Here is a 21,272-nt window from a genome sequence, read left to right on the forward strand (position 1 = left end):
TGGGCCACCCTGTTCTGCTTTACCACACAAATCCTAGAAGGTAAAGCGTGAATGGGATCTTCCAGAGTTATGTAGTATGGGATCTCCCCTAATCGTAGATACTGAAACAACTGTGGCAACTTCCAGCTTTGGGGAGGTCCAGAATCCAAGTAACTGCACGTGACCAGGAAAGAGACAAGGAGAAAGTAAAAGACTTGCTCACAACTTGGGAGGTTGGGTAGGAAAGTTCAATCTGTTAAAAGTTGTAATAGTCTCTAGCATCTACCCTGGATTACAGGAACGATGTCTCTTTCAAATCCTGCAACCCTGCAAGTGAAGATTTAGTTTCATTTTAGCAGTAAGGTAGAATAGAGTTTGTTTGTTTTGATACTCTCACACTCAAAGATTTCAATGGATAAAACTAACTCTGAACATCTAAAAGAAGAGTAGGCCCAAAAAAGCTTGCATTTAACAGCACAGCTTAATGGCAAATGAGACACCTACCCATCGCTGTCATAATCTACCGTCATCTGTTTTCAGAAGTAATTGTAATGGCATTAGGCATTCAGCAAGTAATTTTCCATTTCTGAAGGGGGCTAACTCCTGAACTTTCATGCTGAACTTCTTCTTTTTTAAAAGGGTTACTTAAGCCTAAGTTGTCTGGCAAGTTCTCCAAGGAAGTACCTCAATGTTGAAAGTGATCATTTAGGCAAATAAAACACATTTGGAAGTAGTCAACTAAACAGTTGGGCTAGTGCAACCACTTTTAGCTGCACAATGTAATTTCCTAGCCTTCTCTTCTCCTGTTCCCAGATCTACTCTGGAGAGCTGGGGAAACCTGGAGCAGATTTAGGGGGTGCACGGGGAAGGGAGAAGGTGGGGAAGTTACACTGTCCAACTAAAAATCACTGCACTACCGTAACTGTTTAGCTGAATACCGCCCATTGTGCAACCAAGAGCAGGAGCCTGCCACTGGTCCAATCTTGACATAACACAGCCAAGCTACCTGTGTCCCTCACCTCCCATGCTCAATACATCGGCATAGGGCTAGCCTAGCTGGACAATGGGGCAGGAAAACAGTGTTTCTTAATCTACATGCAGTTCCCACTGTCATGCGTTAGATGCCTGAAGGGGGCTTTTCTTTTGCACTCTAAATCAATATGATCTCTCCTCTTTTTGTGTGTTGGGGGGGGTGTTTCACTAGGACCACAGAACAGAATGAAAAGAGGTTATAGCCCCCCTATGCAGGAGTTCGACTCATGCCCTTGTTTGTTATTTCTAAAGTAAAAACAATACACATTTAAAATGTGCAAGCATTTATTGACTGGTTTGGCCCTCTGGGTAAAAAGAGACATCCAGTTCCAAGAAATAGGGCATTCCAAATTTGTCCCATAGATATGAATTAAAGGAAGAAGATATGTAGGTATTTGGCCTGCTCCGGCCCACCTTTAGGGTAAATCCAGAACAGGGAGAAAGGATGTGTGCATTCTGTATTTTTATACATTACTCAGAGGTTGTGCATTTAAATCTTTTTTCAGAATTATGTGTTTGGTCAACTTGTATTTTCATAACTCTTGTTTTCAGTTCATAGTAAGAGATACCAAAATTGAAACTGTGCCTAAGGTAAATTGGGGGAGAAGTACCTGGGGACAGCCTCATAACATTAGGGACTCAAATACTCCTAAGAAAAGCGGAAGCCTTAATGGCTTGTGCAGAAGTTTGCCATAGCCCTACAGGCAGGGGTGGCAACAGTCATATTCCAACAATAAGGAAGAAGGAAAGAAAACAGAATAAATTCTCTTCAGCAGCACCTGCTACCTCAGGACCTTAATTTCTCTTCAACTGCCCTTAGATTCAGGAAATTATGACCCATTTTACTACAGTCCCTAATCCTTAATGGGCTTTAATCCCATTGAACTCAAATGGGACAAATTTGTTCGTTCTTCCTTCCTTCACCTCTAAAAGGGAAACAACATGAATGAAATTGTTGTGCAATAGAACTATCTCTCTGCTCCCCCCGTGCTACCCTCCAAATCTGTCCCCAAAACCTCAGGAGAAAATTTGAGGTTTGTGTGAGGAGAGGGGAGAAATTCCTCTTGCAATAGTGAAAAAAAATGTAGTTGAATAGCACCCTAAGAATGTGAGAATTACTCTTACCTCAGCAGGTTTCTTTTGTTCATTTGCTGGTGTTTTTGACTTGCTTCTGTACTTGGAACAAAAGGAGAAAGAAGTAGAAGGACCTGTATAAACAGAGGAAAAGATGGAGACAATTTAAATGCTGCTGCAACACCAGGATATTCATAAAAATACAGAGAACTGCATTCTGAAATGGTATCTTAGGCAACATAAACCAGAAATTTTGCTTCAATTATGGGTCTGTTTTTCATAAACAGTTGCTTCAACTTTTTAAGGATAGGTGTCCAAAGGGACAAAACAAGTTGCTCCTGACTACCCAACTGTATAGAAATTTATTGCATGTATGCAAGCACAGTGGCAAGAATGTTACTTCCCCAAAAATGGAAAGAAGAAGTCCCAGCGAAAGAAGAATGTACACAAAAACTTATGGAATATGCAGAAATGGCAAAACTTACTGGAAAAATAAGAAATCAAGATAACAAACATTTTATAAAAGAATGGAAATGGTTTCTTGAATATTTACAATAAAGTGTAAACAGAGAAGAATATTGGCAGGATTACTGTAATAACCTGTAGTTTTTAATATACATTTAAAGCAGATGAATAAATGAGTAAATTAAGTTAATTGGTATATGCAGAAAATATAAAAAACAAATTTAAGGAACCACAGAAAGAGGGGGAAGGAAGTCGGGTTTTTAAATGCTAAAATGATTGTAAAATTTTTGAAATGTATAAAACTGAAAATCATAAATAAAATAATAAAAATAAATGTTGCCTGTGTTATATGGATGCGGGTGGGCTGCTGAGTACTATAAAGAAACACAAAGGCCTCTGAATGACTCATGACAGTCAACAAGTTGGCATGATCCACCCCAAGGAGAAGTTATGGAAAGTTCTGAATTCTGAGATACCTTCTGAAAATTTATTATTAACAAACCGTAGGATGGTTTCGTCTACTGACAATTTGATGAGCAAATGAATATGGAAGAGAGAACAGTTTTATATCCTAGAAGCAAACAGTGTTGAAATAAAAGCAAAGTAAAAAGGTTAAAGAGGAAATGGGGACAGGAGGACAGAACTGGACCATCTTGGCTGCGAGTCCTGCAAGACCTCTGCTTCCTGCCTGGCTAGCCTCTTTCCACCTGGCCTGGGAGGGAAGAGCCCTGACTGACTGACTCCAGCTACAAAAACTGAGGCTGCTGAAGGGGCCAGAGGCCATTCAGTTTGCTGTATTTTCACATTAACAATACATAACAATTGTATACACAATGCCACCCTTTATATACTTTCTTCTCAAAGGAGAAGTTGTTTCTAAGAGTTGTTTTGAAGCCAGAGATTTAAAAGGTACGTATTCCAATCTTTATGAAATACAATTGGTTGCTGAACTGAAACACTGTTAGAATAGCATCTGAGCAGCAGAAGGGGTAGGATACCTGTAGTTGTTGTCAGAACAGATAATTGCTGCAGACACACAGAAGTTTTAATACCCAAGACACCTTGTTTGGAAGCTACTTTGTGAACCTAAAGCTCACATGTGGAAAGGAATTGTAAGTAGCACTGAAAAAAGGCCTGTTGGGAGGGTCTAAGTGGTAACCTTTTTAAGGCTCTACAGACACAAAATATTTCACTTAGCATTCATCCCAAAGCATGAAAAGCCTGCCACAGCCCTCAAAGATTCTCACATAGAGGAGTGCAGCTAGCACATTATCAGTTTAGAAAACAGAGGCCTCACAATAAATACTAGCTCTCTCTTCAGGCAGAATTATGCACCTTTTACATTCTTAATAAAGATTGTTGCTAAACAACCACATTATTCTACCCAGTGTTGGGTTTCTTAAGTTTCCCCAAGCCCTCTCTGATAAAACTGAATACCACAATGAGCAAGAGAAAATGAAATCAAACGAGAAATAAAAAAAGAAAAGCCATAAAAAAGTGCAGCCGTTTGCCCTCAAACCAGAGGAGGAAACCACAGGAAGCAGTGACAGATCAAAGGAAGACTAGATCACACTACTTACTTTCATTGTCTGAACTGTCACTGCTGCTTAGATGCCTGTGGCGTTTCATCCTGACGCATCCTAGAAAGAGAGGAGAGAAAAGATATAGTTGGTTAAATCAATCACATGCCGTGAAAACACACACAAACCATACACAAATTAATGCTGCCTGGAGGAATTGTACAAAAAAAAAGAAAGATGATTTTCCAAAGGGAGCTTTCCAGCATATAGTGTCAGATCACAAGCTACTTATTGTAATAAACAAGCAGTACTGAGTGATTCACTGAACCTCAATGTGTTGATTAAAGATGTGTATCAAGCAAAATCAACCTGCGACTAGATTAATAGAGAGAAGGATTCAGGGCATTTAAAGGGGGAAGGTATAACTGAGCATTCAATCTTCAGCAAGAAAGTCAAACACTAAAGAAAGTTTAGTGTTTATAACTTCTATATACAAATTATCGTAACTACTAGAGTGCCCTTTAGATGTTATAGTAGCAGCATGCGGCCTGCTTCATTATGCGTTCTGTAATGTGTATGGGTTGCTCGTGCGTAAGTTGCCGCCTCTCCAGGCTTTGTTGCCTTGCTAAACCTTTCAGTCTGGGCAGCCCTTCACTTCGTGGCTGCCTCAGTCGCTAGCAGAATCCGTCAGTGGGCGTTTCTTAAATCTTTTCCAACATAAAAGTTGTTTGACACCCAGTCTCCTCCTACTCGCTCTATGCGGAGGTCTTCTGCGCAGGGTGGGCGTGGGTAGCGGAGGACCTGTGCTCTCCCCGCTGGTGTCCGGTGAAGAGTCCTGGAGCCCTCTCGCCGATTCCCCCATCAGCCCCTCTATATCCCTGGTGTTGCGCTGATTTGCTTCCCCATCTGCGGAGCTGCCTCTCTCCCTGCTGGGCCCTTCTCCAGCATCATTTGAGAGCCTTCCCTCCGCCTCTAGCTCCGATGTCAGTTCCCTGACAGGTTCACTACCCCACATGGCCATAATGGCAGAAGCAATGCCACCACATGAACAGGGGCAATCACAAAGGTCATTGCTATGCAACTTAAAAAACATTCTACTCTTTGTCCCTGTGCTTATATCTTCCATCCACGCAGACCTGCTTAGCTGATCAATACATGTCATAGGATAGCAGCAGGAAAGGTGTTCACAAATCTAAACCCAGCTTAGTTCTCCTGCCTATGGATACCTGCATCTACCTGCCTGGGTGCAATGAAATCAGTACAAAAGCAGAATCCATCCTCAGTGGTATCTGCTGAACCTAATCTTGCTTGTGATTGTTGACTAGTTATACCAGTGGTTTGGAAGAAACAAGGATGTGGCATTAATCTTTGACAACACTTTCCCCCTCTACCTATGCCATTGGTTTCAAGCAGTAAAAGGTATTCAATATAGAATTACAACAAGTGGCGGGTGAAGGCTTTCTTCTTCCAGCAGGCTTTAGGGGATTGTCTGCTTTCAGTTACAGTGGTACCTTGGGTTATAAACACCTCGGGTTGTACAGACTTCGCTAACCTGGAAGTAGTACCTCAGGTTAAGAACTTTACCTCAGGATGAGAACAGAAATTGTGTGGAGGCAGCGGGAGGCCCCATTAGCTAAAGTGGTGCTTCAGGTTAAGAACGGTTTCAGGTTAAGAAGGGACGTGTGGAACGAATTAAGTTCGTAACCAGAGGTACCACTGTTTAGGACAGGTGCCATCCTTTGCTCTCTTTTTTGGTACTTGTTGGTATGTTTTAAACAGATTTTATATAGTTTTAATGCTCCCAATGAATAATTGTATTTTAATGATTGGCTTTTCTGCTTTTAGTGGTTCTTGTTTTTGTTGTAAGCTGCTACAAGTCCCATCAGAGAAAAAGGCAGGGTATAAACAAATACACAAACAATAAGAATAAACATCCACACTACTATAGGACTATCATCTTGATCTAGGATAGCCTCCACTCTCTTCCTATACACAAAAAATGCCAGGTCTTCTATCCAGATCTCCTTGCTCGCCATCTTCCATCTGATAGTGGCTGGCTGAACTATAACACCTCCCTTCCCCATCCATTCACACCACTTTTTCTTAATATGGTGGAGGTGGCAGAAATCCTATCATTTCCTCCAACTCTTAAATCTTACCCCTGATTATTTAAATTATGACCTATATTCACTAAGGCAGACACTCATATGCTGGTAGTAAACTACCATACACTGAAAAGGTAAAAAATAAAAACAGACTGCACCTCTTAATATGGCATACAACCAATTCACAGTATTGAAATAATAGTTTCAGCAGTGTAATAATTCAAAATGTAATTCCTACTGTAAAATGTTATTAATGAGATGAGTTATTTACAGAACCTTTTTCCACATGGCTGCTGCATGATTTTTTAATGTAGTGCATTAATCCTGACCATTAGAAATCCCATTTTGATTTTATTCAAAAGTTCCTTTGCGTTTCCAATGTCAAACTATTATGAGGATTCGGGAAGGCGGGGGCAGAGACAAGCATACGTTAAACAGATTCAGCTCCAATTCTGCAACATTAACTAACAAGGCATTGAATAAATTTCCACAAAAACCATTCTCTCTCTCTCTCTCTCTCTCTCACACACACACACACACACACACACACGGGTAGCATCTAAGATGGCTCTGAATGATCTCTTTTTAAGTTTTATACTACAGTGGTACCTCAGGTTACATACGCTTCAGGTTACAGAGAAATAGTACTTCAGGTTAAGAACTTTGCTTCAGGATGAGAACAGAAATCGTGCTCCAGCGGCGTGGCGTTAGCTAAAGTGGTGCTTCAGGTTAAGAACAGTTTCAGGTCAGGTTAAGAACAGACCTCCGGAACGAATTAAGTACTTAACCCAAGGTACCACTGTATCTGAAAAAGGTAAACCTTTTTATATATACAGTGGTACCTCAGGTTAAGAACTTAATTTGTGGTCTTGTTTGGGTGGAAAGGCAGGATATAAATTTAATAAATAACTAAATATTAACGGAAGGTAAAAAAAGGTAAAGGACCCCTGGATAGTTAAGTCCAGTCAAAAGTGACTTGGGGTTGTGGCGCTCATCTTGCTTCAGGCCGAGGGAGCGGGCATTTGTCCACAGACAGCTTTCCGGGTCATGTGGCCAGCATGACTAAACCGCTTCTGCCGCAACGGGACACTGTGATGGAAGCCAGAGCACACAGAAACGCTGTTTACCGTCCTGCAGCAGTGGTACCTATTTATCTGCTTGCACTGGTGTGCTTTAAAACTGCTAGGTTGGCAGGAGCTGGGACAGAGAAACGGGAGCTCCCCACATTACGGGGATTCAAACCACCAGCCTTCTGATCGGCAAGCCTAAGAGGCTCAGTGGTTTAGACCACAGTGCCACCCACGTCCCTTATAAATATTAACTAAGCGCATCATAAATCATTATCTGGGATTATGTCTCAATCTCTGTGTTGAAGGGATGTGTTATCTACAGTTAAAATAAGGCTGCTGCATTTGCTCACCCTCTCAGCATAGATGGCTAGAAACCTTCATCTAGATGCATAATTAAGGAATAATTAAGGTTCAGATCCACTTCAGCTTGATGACTGAAGCACTCCACAGAGCTGAACACTAATCAGGAATACACACCATTTGGTCTTTGGTGTTAAATGAGAGCACTGCGAAGAACGTGGCAGCACCAGGCAAAAGAAAGATTGATTCTCTGGAAAAAGCATCCCTGCAGGGAAATTTCTTTATGAAGATTTACACGGATGTATCTGTTTCTACAAAGGCAGAAAGATACTAAAGGAAATGGGCAGATTCTGAAGACATCCAAGAACATACATTATGGGACACCCAAGTCTGAAAGACGAGCTGGAGGTATCATAAAGCTGCATCTGAACCACAAACAAAAGCCAGTTTAACTGCCATAACTTCCTCCAGGGAATCTTGAAACTATACTTTTGTGAGGGTGATAAGAATTCCATTGGAGATCCCCAGCTTCCTTCTAGAACCTAGGATTCTAGTGTTCCAAGGGACAACTATGGCAAACTAATTCCAACTGCAGAGCAGATATTACCATACCAATTTTCTCCGTCCACGACTATGAGATTAGCAAGCAATGCATTCACATAGCAAATCCTTAAAGTTAAATCACATATTACAGCAGATGTTGCATACTTGTTGAGTTGTCTTATGGTGCAGTGATTCACCTATGACTGTTACAGTGAATGCCCATCCCTGCTGTGAATACAGGACTTCTACTAAAAATGGTCACGGCTTATTTTTATTTATTAAAGACATTTATATACTTCCCTGCATATTGCATGGCTGTTTAAAATAAAGACTTCCTGCCAGCACTCTAGCTATTTAAATTAATGCCAGCCCTCTAGCAATTTTCCTTCTTTCTAGCAGTACAGGAATACCAAGGAGGCCTCAGAGAAAGAGAATATGGGCCCCTCAAAATGGATATTTATTTATTTTTGCAGCTGTATTTTGGAACATGACCTTGATGCAGTAATAATGCATTTTTATACTGAACCGTCCACACATAATTCTGCTTTATTAGTTGTTCTGTGATGCTCCCCCAGTTTTAGCACATTACTGTCATCCGAAGGGGCACTCTTGCGCTACAGCACAACAAAAGCAGGGGGAAATAAAACCCAGAAGATTTATGGTATGAGAAGTTATGGGATTTCAGCCTCAAGCTACAGGACTTGCACAGATCTGAAAGGAAGCAGCATGTCTGCCTTGAAACCTCTGCAGGCACAGACGCTATCAAAAGTGGGATCGCATATAACTGCTCAGATACCATCATGAGCACATATCTTCATTCATGCACAATAAAATGAACATCTGGGGAAGCCCTGTGACTTTTGGTCCCCAGGCTTGTCACCTTACAGCACAGGCTTCCTCAAACTCGGCCCTCCAGATGTTTTGAGACTACAATTCCCATCATCCCTGCCCACTGGTCCTGCTAGCTAGGGATCATGGGAGTTGTAGGCCAAAAAAACATCTGGAGGGCCAAGTTTGAGGAAGCCTGTTATAGCACAAGACTGAAGCAAGCCTATTTAATCAGTTCTCTGTTTCTCCAATGATACCTGGCAACAGGCTGATCTCATCCACGCTGCGATTTTGATCTCTGTTGTCCTTCCCTCTTTATCTGCCAATATTTCCCCCCCCCCCCATGTCCCATCCTATGAGATTTTACTCATCAGAATACTCTGCTTTGGCGACATTGTCTTGGGCCATGCTGAACCACTTGCTGCGACATTCCTTCTGCCCGCTAAGAAATGCAGTTTTACTCAAGAGTAGACTCACTGATAGCAATGCACCAGAGTTAGCCATGTTAACTGACTTCAGTGGATTTGCCATGCGTGGGTCCAGCGGTGGATACAACACTTAAGAGAGCTGTCAGCTCTTGGCTACTGCCTGGAGAGGCACCAGCCTGTGAAAGAAACCCAACTAAGCTGTGGGTGTTGCCACTGCGGTTTTTTCTTTCCCCCAGCACGCTCCAAATTTGAAAACGGTAGCTGGTATTTGAAGGTCTGTTCTTAGATTACACAGAACTGAGATAAGAAGTTATATTGCTTGATTTTCCCCATTTCCACTGCAACGTGTGGCATCTCACCTATGAGAATATCTATATCCCTACAAGGTATGGATCTCACCGTAGGCATGACCCACAGGTACTCATTCCACATTACAATAAGATTCACAATTGCCTTCTATAAAATTTAAAGTCTTTATATACTGTGTGTGTGTGTGTGTGCGCGTGTGCCTGTATGTGTGTACACCCCAACCCCCTCTACTTGTATACAGATATGTGCTTTTATTAGCTAAAGTAGTAACTGAGACGGCACAGGAAAGAAAGGGTATTTCCTCCAAAAAGGGGATTTCTCAAAAGCAAAACCTTGTAAAGTTCCCAATTTTCTGAGCATTCAAGTTCAACAAAATGAACTTCACAGCTGCTGATTTTAGAAAAGCAAGTTGTATTTCTGATCACTACATTTATTTTATTTGACAGATGTGTCTATAAAAACATGCACAGAGTTAGCCGCTATTTTTAATTGTTCTGAGTAGTTCTGACTCTGGGGGTTTTTATTTTTATTTTAATCCTCTAAACTTTGGGGGATTGCTTTCAACTATACACTTTCAGGGGCATGACCTGGAGTTCATCATGCCTTTCCAGTCCCTTTAGGGGATCCATTTCCATTTAGTCATCTTTTGATAATTGGGGCACTACTCCCAAACGCGTCATTAAATATTTAATAACCAAGACACGATTCTTCCCTGTTTTCACACTTACCCTTGTATTAATACAGAATGCAGCCAATGTGCAGTGCTTTATAATTTATGTTAAAGTGGTTGTTCTAAAGTGTGTTAGATAAATTAAAAACATGGTTGCATTTATTTTAAAATGAAAAAAGCCAAAACTGCCCACAGAGCCTGGTGCTACTTGCATAAGATTGCAATGTTAAATGATGTAAAAGAATGCACCTTAACTCACCTCTGTATAAGCAAGAATTTCTCCATATATCTATAAAGGAAGTTCTTCCTTCATTTAACTCTAGCACACTTCAGAGGCATCGTAGCTGGAAACTCAATTAATCCTCCTAGCACACTGATTATCAAGTTCCACTCCTTGGCATCTATAAGCTCAGTTAAGGCAGCAGCACAGTGGAAATGTAAAATCCAACAAAAACTGAATTAATCAAAGCCCCCAAAGTGTGTAAGAGATTAAAATAACCAAATTCTCAAGTTTAACAACAGTTTAGCTATTTGTTTGTAACAAAAACGAATCTCAGTTGAGGGCATATTTAGTAGAAATATAGTTTTAAATATGGATTATATATCCATATTCTACATTTAAAAAATACTCAAGTGGTGTAAAAAGAAAAGGAAAGAATGTGAAACATAGTACAACCACAAAATACATGTTAGAAACATGAAGCCAACAAGAATTAAAAGCTGCAGAAATAAAATAGACTAATTTGGGAAGGCCTTGGCAGAAAAATAAAGCATATAGCCAACATTTTTTAAAATAAGAATCTTGGGACATGCTTCACTCTATTCACAATCCTAGTCATGATCTGATATAATAATGTGTTAATCCAAAAATTTATTATAGATAAACAGATTTTTTCTAATATAAAGGAGAACTGCTTAAATAATGCTCCATAATTAGTATATGTAGTTTACCTATTGACATAGCTCCTGAGGTAAACTAAATGTCACTGAATCCTTTAAGGAAGTCATTTTCTGCCTTCTGGGAACCTTTCCCATTGTGATTTGTCTGCTGGATAAGCAACTGCCATGAAAACTTTGTAGGTTGCAGACAATTCTGGGGGATGTTCTGGGGTGTGCACGCGTATGTTCGTATCCCATCCTCGTTGCCAGTGTTAAGTTGTGGGTGAACATTTCAGACGACACAGCTCTTGTTTATTCACAGGCCAGAACAGAACTGAACTGAAGGGTTCAGCCAGCCTGCTTATATAGAGCGCCACTACAACGCAACTGTAGCACTTTCTGTAACTATCCAATCACTGAACGTCACTTTCAATCCCTTATTTGCATATGCAGACCTGAGTGAAAACTATCTACAGTATCCCCCTGCTGGCCCAGGGTGAGAACTTCAGCACATAATACCTACCATCCCAAGTTAACTGCACAGTGCAAAAACAGCCAATCAATCTTTTGGTGAGACATTGCTGAGGTGAATTGGTACCAGTGGTCAACCTAGCTCTATTAGAATTTTATCTGCTAACTGCAGAATCCCTTGTTTCCTAGGAATCTTAGAACTAAAGTTGAAAACTACTGCTTAAACATATGGAGAATAAAGAGTGTACAATACATACACCTCCTAGATCCAAAGTACTCCTATGGGTTTAGAAAATATCTACAGTGGTGCCTCGGTTTTTGAACATAATCCGTTCCAGAAGAGCATTCAAAAGATCTGCACCACAACACTGGGCATTGCTGAATAGAGTGTATACCCAAACTATGATAAATATAAATGATTACAAATCTGATCCTCAAAAGTTGGGGGATCTTGTGCACTTTTAGAACTGCAGTTACAAAACACAACGATGGTATAATATCCACACAGTCTGACCAAATGAATCCACTTCGGATTATCTATTTCTACACTCAAAATCTCTTAACATGTATGAGATGCTTCGTTTCAACCAAAAAGAAGAAAAATTGGGATACAAATATTGAAATGAAATTGAATGAGAATGCTGCAGTAGATTTACCATCTATGGATTTAGTACCGTATTTGGCAAATACTAACTAACAGGGAGTCATTCATGGTTGTAAAATACTTTTCTAACTTTCTTTCTGCTTGTTTCCTCAATGCACATATTGATTGTGAGGATTGAAGTACAGTCTCAAATTAAATTAGTGACTGTTTGAAATGTGCATTTTAAAAATCAGCATAATAATGCTAAATTGGAAATCTAATAGCTAAAATTGTTTTTCATTAACATCAGTACCTTGTGGAAGATATTAACTATAATGTGAGGGCCATTTAGACACAAGGTAAATTGAACCTGCAAAATTTGTAAGAAAATGTAGAACCAAGATTGGCACACTATAATATTACATTTACACAGCAAATTTAAAGAACTATTTTGCCATTTTTAGGACTGCAGAAATAGCTGGGGGTTTTTATTTAAATATTTTTAAAGACATGAAATGTAAGCAATTGGTAGGTTTTGTGTATTACATCCCCCACTCCCAAGTATTTAGGCCTGCAGTTTGATTGAAGGCACAAACCTCTGGAATGAGCTGAAGGGCGAAAGAACACGGACTCTCATCCTGAAGCTCTCCATTGTGCGCCAGAAACTACCATGCAAAGTAATTAACCAGTTGAGAACAATGGATGCTTATCAAGGTGGTAGGCAATCTGGTAGGCAATTCTAAAACTTCATTTATCCAATATGAAATGTTCATCTGATTTTGTGGGAAAATAGCACCCCCTCTCCTTAACATTCACTGGACTTCTAGAACTGCCACTCAAAATTTCAGATCATTCTGCAATTTGTAAAAAAGAATTATTTCTTCAATTTGTGCTCATGCCAACAAGAGTTACAGATGCCAATCCGTAACTTCCAAGTATTTAAGCCTACAGTTTGATTGAACAAGACTCGCGAATGTTTTTTACACACCCACACCCTGCTTGCTATGTTTCAGAACTGCAACAACAGGCACAAGTAAACCAACCTGCAGTATCCATCAAGAGTATCCATTTTATTCTGTTTCCAGAATGCACTAATTTGCCACTAAAGAGTTCAAGTTAATAGCTCATTTCTCTATATATTATTTACCGAAATTGTTTCTGATCCGTTGCTTAAATACTTGACAATGTTTACATTTCCCTTTACAATAATTCTGTCTTTTCATTACCCACTTCCATTCAGTCACTTGCTAGAAAGGAACGCTTCTGTGTTAACTTCCTTCCGGACTATAGCAAGTAGCACTGTTCTTTACCTCCCTACCATATTTGAGTCACCCCCTCAGTGAATAGCTGCCCTGTGTCTGCCTGTGGGAAAAGCGGCGAAGAATGACCAACAGCAGCAAAATGATCATCTCTAATTCTTGTCAGTTTCGCTTTCTACGAAAGTCATTTTCAATCTGATCCATTTGGTAGCTTTTCTGCCAACAAACAAAAAAACACTGCAGTGGAAAACTCCAGCACAAATGATGGCAGGGTGTGTGGAAAAAACTGTACCAGTTTCAAATAATAATGCACATTAGTTAGACAGGGCTTGGGAAAATGAATTTAGAAAATAGGAATAAAGGGCTTGTGCAATACATATTGTCTTCAAAACCCCCAAATATAATACACATCTTACCTTTCCAAAAAGAGGAAATCTGAAATGCAGCATTTGTGAACAGAGAAGGCTTTCCTTTTTTAGAAGTTCATTTCCTAAATCTTCAAAGGTTAAGGACTACAAAAAGCAGTTTATGGATTCTGTGGAGGAGACACATTCTGGCTGTGTTTGGATACAGCACTAAACCCCATTTTAACGCTATGTGAATGAGTCTCACACATGGCTGTGAAGAGATAAGAAGCATCTGCTTCCATTTTCAGTTAACAATATGTATGCATTTTCACCAGTATCTTAAAGAAATAAACTGCAATATATAAATTTAGTACTCTTGATATAAGCCTGATCGGTTGAGTAATCTTTCAACTATCACAGAATTTTGATTGATCTCAAACTTGGGACAACACATAACATTAATAACACTAAATCACTATGAAGCTTTTCCCAATTTGAATGAAAAATTGTGTAACAAGCAGGAAAAAAATTAGGGCCAAGATTAGGAGAAATAACTAAGGATGGATGAACTTAGTGCACTAGAAATTTTAACTGTCTCGCTGTTTATAGAAACTATTGGTGTAATCTTGGCCAAATATACTTTTCCAAAGAGATCCTATAATATTTTTGCACAAGTGTATTGGAAAGTGCAATCGCAGAACATGTTGTGCAAATTCTGCCATCATCATGTGTCCTGCAACATCATGCATCGTTATGCCCCCTTCTTGGCTAGTTTTTTTCCTTCTTCCTTTTTTTACAGTTGGGATGGCTCTCAAAAGAGTAGCTGCTGTTGGCAGGAGGAAGTGGTAGAGCAGCAAGAGTTGTGGTGGAGGAATCCTTCTTACACATCTATCCATAAGTAAGTCCAATTGCACTCAACCGAGTTTGCTTCTGAGCATGTAACCCTGCATAGGAAGGATTACACTGAAACAAGAAGTATGTAAGAGAGACATGTGAATTTTTTACCAGAAAAATATATATCTCATGACCCTTTTTTGAAATATTATTCCAAATAGTTACTGAAAGACTAAAATAATTTGGCACACGTATATTGCGAATTGAAAATGGGATTCTCTCACTTCCTTTAAGAAGTAAAAGGTTACTGCAATCAATCTGAGCATTAGAAGAGATAGCAACCATTTATGCCTAGCGATTCTGAATTCACATGCACACCAACTACAAATTAACTTGCAATCAGCCTTGGTGTGAATTGCAAGAATTATACAGTTTGCACATTTTCTGACCTACCTGATCTGACCTCCAAACCTACCAATTATGAGTTATAGTGGTATACTAGAAATAACTGGTGCAAACTGTCAACTGCTGGGGAAACAAAAATAAAAGAATTCAATGGTTAATTACTGTGGTTGCTAATGTCCCTAGACCTGAAAAATTTATTGAACTACTGCTCATCAGATACTTTGATTCTGGTATTATAGTATGTTCAGGCATCTTCCCTTCTTCCCTTCCTTTTGCTAGATCAAAATATAACCTGAAAAGTACTCTTTTGTGGGTTCTTCTTACATGATCAATATGTCCCAGTGCCATCCCACGACATCTTAAACACTGAAATTAGATCACTGAAACATAAAGCTCACTTTCCCCCTAAGAGAAGGATCAAATATTTAAAGGAAGGAAGAATGAACTGCAATAAGAGGCAGTGGATTGATTATCAATCATACACAAATACTGGGGGCACATTTGACTCCTTTCAATAAAAAAATGAAGATCCAGCAGGCACATTCTGTTTCTCAGCTCTCCTCCAAGATGCTGTTATCATGTAATTGTTTCATTTTCAGATTTCATCAGAAAGCAGGGCAATGTTTTAGAATTGCTACATTTGAAACTAACGAAGCCAGTCTGTTTACCATACGAAATTTAACAAAAGCAAAACAGTTCACCTTTGTTCTAGAACAGGGTTTCCCGAACTTGGGTCTCCAACTGTTTTTGGACTACAACTCCCATCATCCTTAGCTAGCAGGACCAGTGGTCAGGGATGATGGTAAAGAGGCAAACTCCTGCCTCCAAAGTTGCATTTTGTTTCCCAAAATCTTTCCGAAGTGCTTGAAAATTGCAAACACCAACCTGAAGCCAAACCCACTTCCCTGGACAAGGCCTAACAACCTGCTGGTCAGCTGTCTAGTTGTTTTTCATCCACAGCTAACTATCCAACCTTCAGCCTGGATTTAAAATAACACTTAAAATATTTGTTGCTGTAAAGCACTTATGTGCCTTGAAAAGACTATTGATTTTGAAAATATAGAAGACAGGAAATACATAGAAATACAGTCATACCTCATGTTACGTTTGCTTCAGGTTGCGCGTTTTCAGGTTGCACCCGGCGGCGACCCGGAAGGGTTACTTCCGGGTTTCGCCGCTTGCGCATGTGCGCGAAATGACATCACGTGCATGCGCTGACGTGGCAAATCGCGACCCACGTGTGCGCTGACGTGGGTTGCGTTCCTTTCAGGTTGCGAACTGGGCTTTGAAATGGATCCCATTCGCAACCAGAGGTACCACTGTAAAGAAAAATATAGAAGACCTTTCACTGAGTCACACCATTGGTTAATCTAGCTCAGTACTGTCTCCATACCAGTCTTTCTCAACCTTGGGTCCCCAGATGTTGTTGGACTACAACTCCCATCATCCCTGAACATTGGGCCCTGCTAGCTAGGGAAAATGGGAGCTGTAATACAACATCATATGGGGACATAAGAATGAGACAGGCTTGTCTAGACTGACTGGCAGTGGCTCTCCAAGGTTTCAGACAAGCAACCTTTTTGCAGTCCTACTAGGAGATGCCAGAAATTGAACCTAGGACTTTCTGCGCTCAAAGCAGATGTCTCTACCACTAAGCTATGGCCCTTCTCCTCATGTATCATTTGTAAAAAAAAATTAGGCCCAATTGGAGACATTCTTCCTATTCCACTTCTTTAATTCAGTAAGTTTCACAAATGTAAAGAAGAGAACACGTGGAGAAAATCCAATTTTCTTTCCAAGAAAGAAAATTTATCACGGGAATCTTTAAAGCTATTACTATTCTGCATTATCAAATTCCAGTTCAATTGTAGCCAGTGATGCGGGGCAGAAAAGGCCTCAGACCTTCAGCTGGCTGAAACAAGGTGTTCTCATTTTTAATTTAATTTTAATACAGTTGTACCTTGGTTTTCGAACAGCTTAGTTCCCAAATGTTTTGGCTCCTGAACACCACAAACCCGGAAGTGACTGTCCTGGTTTGCGAACTGTTTTTGAAAGCCGAATGTCCGATGGTGTTTCCGATTGGCTGTAGGAGCTTCATGCAGCCAATCAGAAGCCGTGCTTGGGTTTTCGAACATTATGGAAGTAGAAGGGATTTCCGGAACAGATTCCGTTTGACTTCAAAGGTATGACTGTACATTGATTTCCAAAAGGTGTTTTTATGTCTCTGCATGCCACACTTGCATCCCTGAAGACACTTGCTCAGAATTAAGAGCCACTTATGTCAATGGGACAAAGTTATGAGCACAATATGGAAGGCTACAGCAAAAGTCAAATTTTAAGCTGTTGTAGTATCTCATCCCCACTCCCAGCTGGAATTTCTCCTGTTTAAATCATCCTCTTTCAACACAACCTGACGTACCTCAGAATGTGGTGGCATCACAAAAAGAGCCTTCTGATGACAACCTCAGTGATCAAGTAGACTGTTACAGAAAGACTGTCCAAAAATATGTCAGGTTCCATCCAAGCTGCATAGAATTTTAATAAAAGCAAGCACCCATATTCTGAATTGAGCTTGGAAAGAGACCTGAAGCCAGTGGAGTTATTTCAACACAAGTGAGATGTAATCATAATACCTGGTCCCAGTTAGCAGCTTGGTGACAGGATTCTGAAGTACAGTTTCCAAACCATTTTGAAAGGCTTCTTCACATAGCAGACGTGGAAGTAGTCCAGACAGGAGGTTACCAGAACGTGAGTAGCATTATGATCAATGTTACCGTAGGTCAAGCAGCTAATTAATGCAAGCACTGCTCCACTAGGTGAGCTGTAGGTACTATCTAATTATTACCAGCAGGAATATAAAGACTAAGAATAATATAAAAACCAACTGAACCCAGAAAGTCACTTGCTAGCTAGCTTCTATATTCTCCATGAAAAGCTTTACTCAATCAACTATGCCTTTAGTTAATTATAGCGCATTCCTATACATATCTACTGAGAAGTTTCAGAGTTTGATGAGACTTATTCTCAGCAAAGTGTATACAGATTTACAACGACATTAGTGGGGCAACTTTAAATGGTGAAGGCACACTTGCAAATGTTGGTTCTGGTATGATACTGTAATAGGGGATGAAAATAAGCAGAATAAATATGATTTGAACAACGAATGATAGGTTTTGAATTTTAAAATTTCTCTTAAACTAAAAAACTAAAAACTGATTGGATGACAACCCACCCCAAGTTGTGCTTTATCCAAACTTAAGCTCGCACAAATACTAGTCTCTTCAACACCTGTTGGAATAGTTTCCTGGACGAGTTAATATTAAGTTCACTACAGGATTTGCATCTAGTATTAGAAGGCAATCAAGCATACAACACTTCCATGGCTTAGCTAGAAAAACCAGAGACCTAAGTTTACAAATACTACACCCACCAGTTAAGGTGCAATTCTACGCAAGCATACATTATGTTCAGTGGGACTTCCTCCACAATAAACATACACAGGATTGCAATGCCATTTTTGGCACCACACCAGTATACAAAGCCCATGCACGTGAAGCCTATGACATGTTTTCTCCAAATCATTTAGATCTACTGAGTGCTTTTTTTCAGGGGTACACAGAACCAGCACCTCTTTTTGTTGTTAAAAAGTGTGGCGCTTACTTTAACAACTTCATGGTGAATACCGACACTTTTTTTTTTCTAGGAAAAAAAGCTGTGGACTGAGCAGCACACCCCAGATCACTAGGTGTGAGGTCACTAACTGTTTGCCACAGGCTCGTCCGGTTTGGAGACAGCAATAGATCAGGCCATAAAGAGAAACTTTTCAGAACAAAGGATGTTCCACTTTACATACAGAGGAGAAATACTGCCTGGAAAACGCCCACAACCACGGAATCCTTCTGATCACTTAACACGTGAAGACAAAAAACACCCCCAACTCAGTCAGGGTTTTCTTTTTTGCAGGGGGGAGAGAAAGGATAACTTATGGGCCGGGCCCATTCGCAACCACATGGCTGGACACCACACATACACAAACCACGCGCGCACCACCACGTGTCGTGACGCGTAAACATCTACCTGAGGCGGCGCTAGGGCTGCTGCTGCCGCCGCCGCTCCTCTTCCTCGCTCACCTCTTGCACGCCCAGCCCCCTTCCCGCCCCGCCATCGTGACTCGAGCCCCGAGGCCTTGGCGCCAAACGCCGCCTGCACCCGGGGAGGAGGAGGAGGGGGCGCGCGCAACGCGGCGGCGGCGGGGATGGGCAATACTGGGGAAGAAGCGCCACCCAACAACGCACGGCCTAGGGCCGGCCCGGCCCGCCACCTCTCTCCTTTCTCCCCCAGCCCACCTAGGCCGCGCCGGCGAGCGCCCCGAAGCCTCCCCGGGAGAGGAGACCACCTGTTTTTTTTTAAATAAAATAAACGCCGCTCTCGCCTCTCCGACCCCACAAGGCAGCCTTGCGCCACGGGCGGCTCTGGGCCCCACGACTCACCTTGTGGCTCTGGAGCGGGCGGCGCCAGCAGCGTTTGCGCGCCCCGAGACTCCCCAGCCCAGGGGCCAAGGCTGCCGCCGCTACTTCACGCCGTCCATCTCCTCCTCCTCTTCTTCTTCCCCACCGCCCTCCCCGGTTCCTCTTCGGCCGCGGCGCCGTCCCCCTTCCCGCTCCGGCCTGGGCGCTCCGTGGCTACGGGCCGGCCCCGCGCTCCGGCATGTCGCTTGGCCAAGCCTGTCGCCGCGAGCGCCCCCCGCCGGCCCCCCTGTCGCTCGTAGGGGGCGAGCAGGCCCTGTGCCCTTGCAGTCTCCCTCTTGGCAGGCCAGGCGGCGGCACAAGAGCCCTATTGTATTATTGACACTACCGCTTCTGCTTGCTGCTGGAGCTGCCGCCGCCGCCGCCTCGCAAGCTCCTCCTCTTCCCCTTCCCTTCCCATCCTTCTCCCACCCTGTGCCAGCTCTCCTTACCCGAGCTCGGCCGGTGGGGCTGCTCCTTGCTGCTCCGCCACCTGCAACCCCCACCGACTTACTAGATTTCTTCCTCTTGATGATCCTTCGTCGTCCTGAGCAGTCCGAGCCCTTGTCAATTTGCAAAAACCTCAAGAGGGACTTGGTGCCAAGGACTGCAGCAGCAGCAGCGCGCGCTCTGCCATCGCGCGTCCCCCGTCCCTCCCATCTTAAAAGAGTGTTTACTTTTTACGATGAAAGCAAGGGTGCCCGCTGCTCTCGAGGCTCGGCCATCCAGGGGGGATTTCCTATGGCGAGTCTAGTTTATATGTCCCTCCGCCAGAGAAGTTGGAAGATGAAATGCCTGCTTTAAGCAGACGACGAGGAAGGCAGGCAACCTCACCCTTTAAGGCAGGGAACACTCATGCGTGGCTACTTGGGGAAGAAACTGGGACTTTGAAGAATTCCCTCTTTTGGCCCGCAATAGCAGTGTTTTAAATAGCACAGAATCCTAAAATGCACATGGAAACAAGAACAGCTTCATAGTTCTTTTATTGTGTAGTTTGCAGAGATTGTGAAACTTCTGAGGAAGCTAGAATAGTATCGGGAGGTTTTTAATGTTTGACGTTTTGCTATGGTTTTATATGCACTATACACCGCTCAGAATGGCTGGGGAGAGCCAGCCGGATGTGTGAGGTTTAAATTATTATTAGTAGTAATAATAATGCAAGTCAGAACAGTCTGATGGCATAAGTAGCCCAGCAGGAACTAGAGCACCTTTCAGGACCACAGCTTCACAGCCTCCCATTCTCTGCTAGTAAGCATTAAGGAAATGGATGCTTTTGAGCTGCTGAATCATGTTCAGTCACTTGTGTAAATGGAGACTGCCCCATGCGTGAAAGAACAGGGTCAAAGGTAACATGAAGTGAGGAAGTGGCCTGAGAACTACTAAAACTTGCAGCTAATTTTTGATAAAATAGCACATATAACTGAAATTCAAACACATGGAGATGAAACTGACCTGGGATGGTCAAATTGAGAGGCATTACTCAAAACAAAATGATAGCCTGATGCAGCATGCCAACTCTAAAATACCACAGTAGTACAATTAAAAAACAAGGGAGAAAAGATCAACTTTGCCTCTATCAAGTATAGAAGTGTGATCATAATAGCTGTAAGAAATAGGGTGCTGAGAAAAATGAAATTAGCAGATCAAGGTACATACACACTGCTGC

General features: G+C 41.7%; 1 protein-coding gene across 4 annotated transcripts in view; it reads right to left on the reverse strand.

The window, feature by feature from the left end:
• Positions 1-20,181, reverse strand: part of JADE3 (jade family PHD finger 3) — a 33,576-nt gene extending 13,395 nt beyond the window's left edge. Inside the window, exons 1-3 of one of the 4 annotated variants that reach the window (XM_082220081.1) lie at positions 20,059-20,181; positions 4,131-4,190; positions 2,137-2,219 (exon numbers count right to left, since the gene is read on the reverse strand). In XM_082220081.1, the coding sequence (XP_082076207.1) occupies positions 2,137-2,219; positions 4,131-4,179 (132 nt within the window). In that variant the 5' untranslated portion in view covers positions 4,180-4,190; positions 20,059-20,181. Of the gene's footprint in view, positions 1-2,136; positions 2,220-4,130; positions 4,191-7,917; positions 8,007-19,178; positions 19,202-19,591; positions 19,994-20,058 lie in introns of those variants that run through there. The other 3 variants (XM_082220080.1, XM_082220083.1, XM_082220082.1) reach the window with 3 other exon arrangements.
• Positions 20,182-21,272: the final 1,091 nt, after the last annotated feature.

This window comes from Podarcis vaucheri (assembly GCF_965113315.1).
Source record: "Podarcis vaucheri genome assembly, chromosome: 4".
In the NCBI taxonomy this organism is placed as follows: Eukaryota; Metazoa; Chordata; class Lepidosauria; order Squamata; family Lacertidae; genus Podarcis; species Podarcis vaucheri.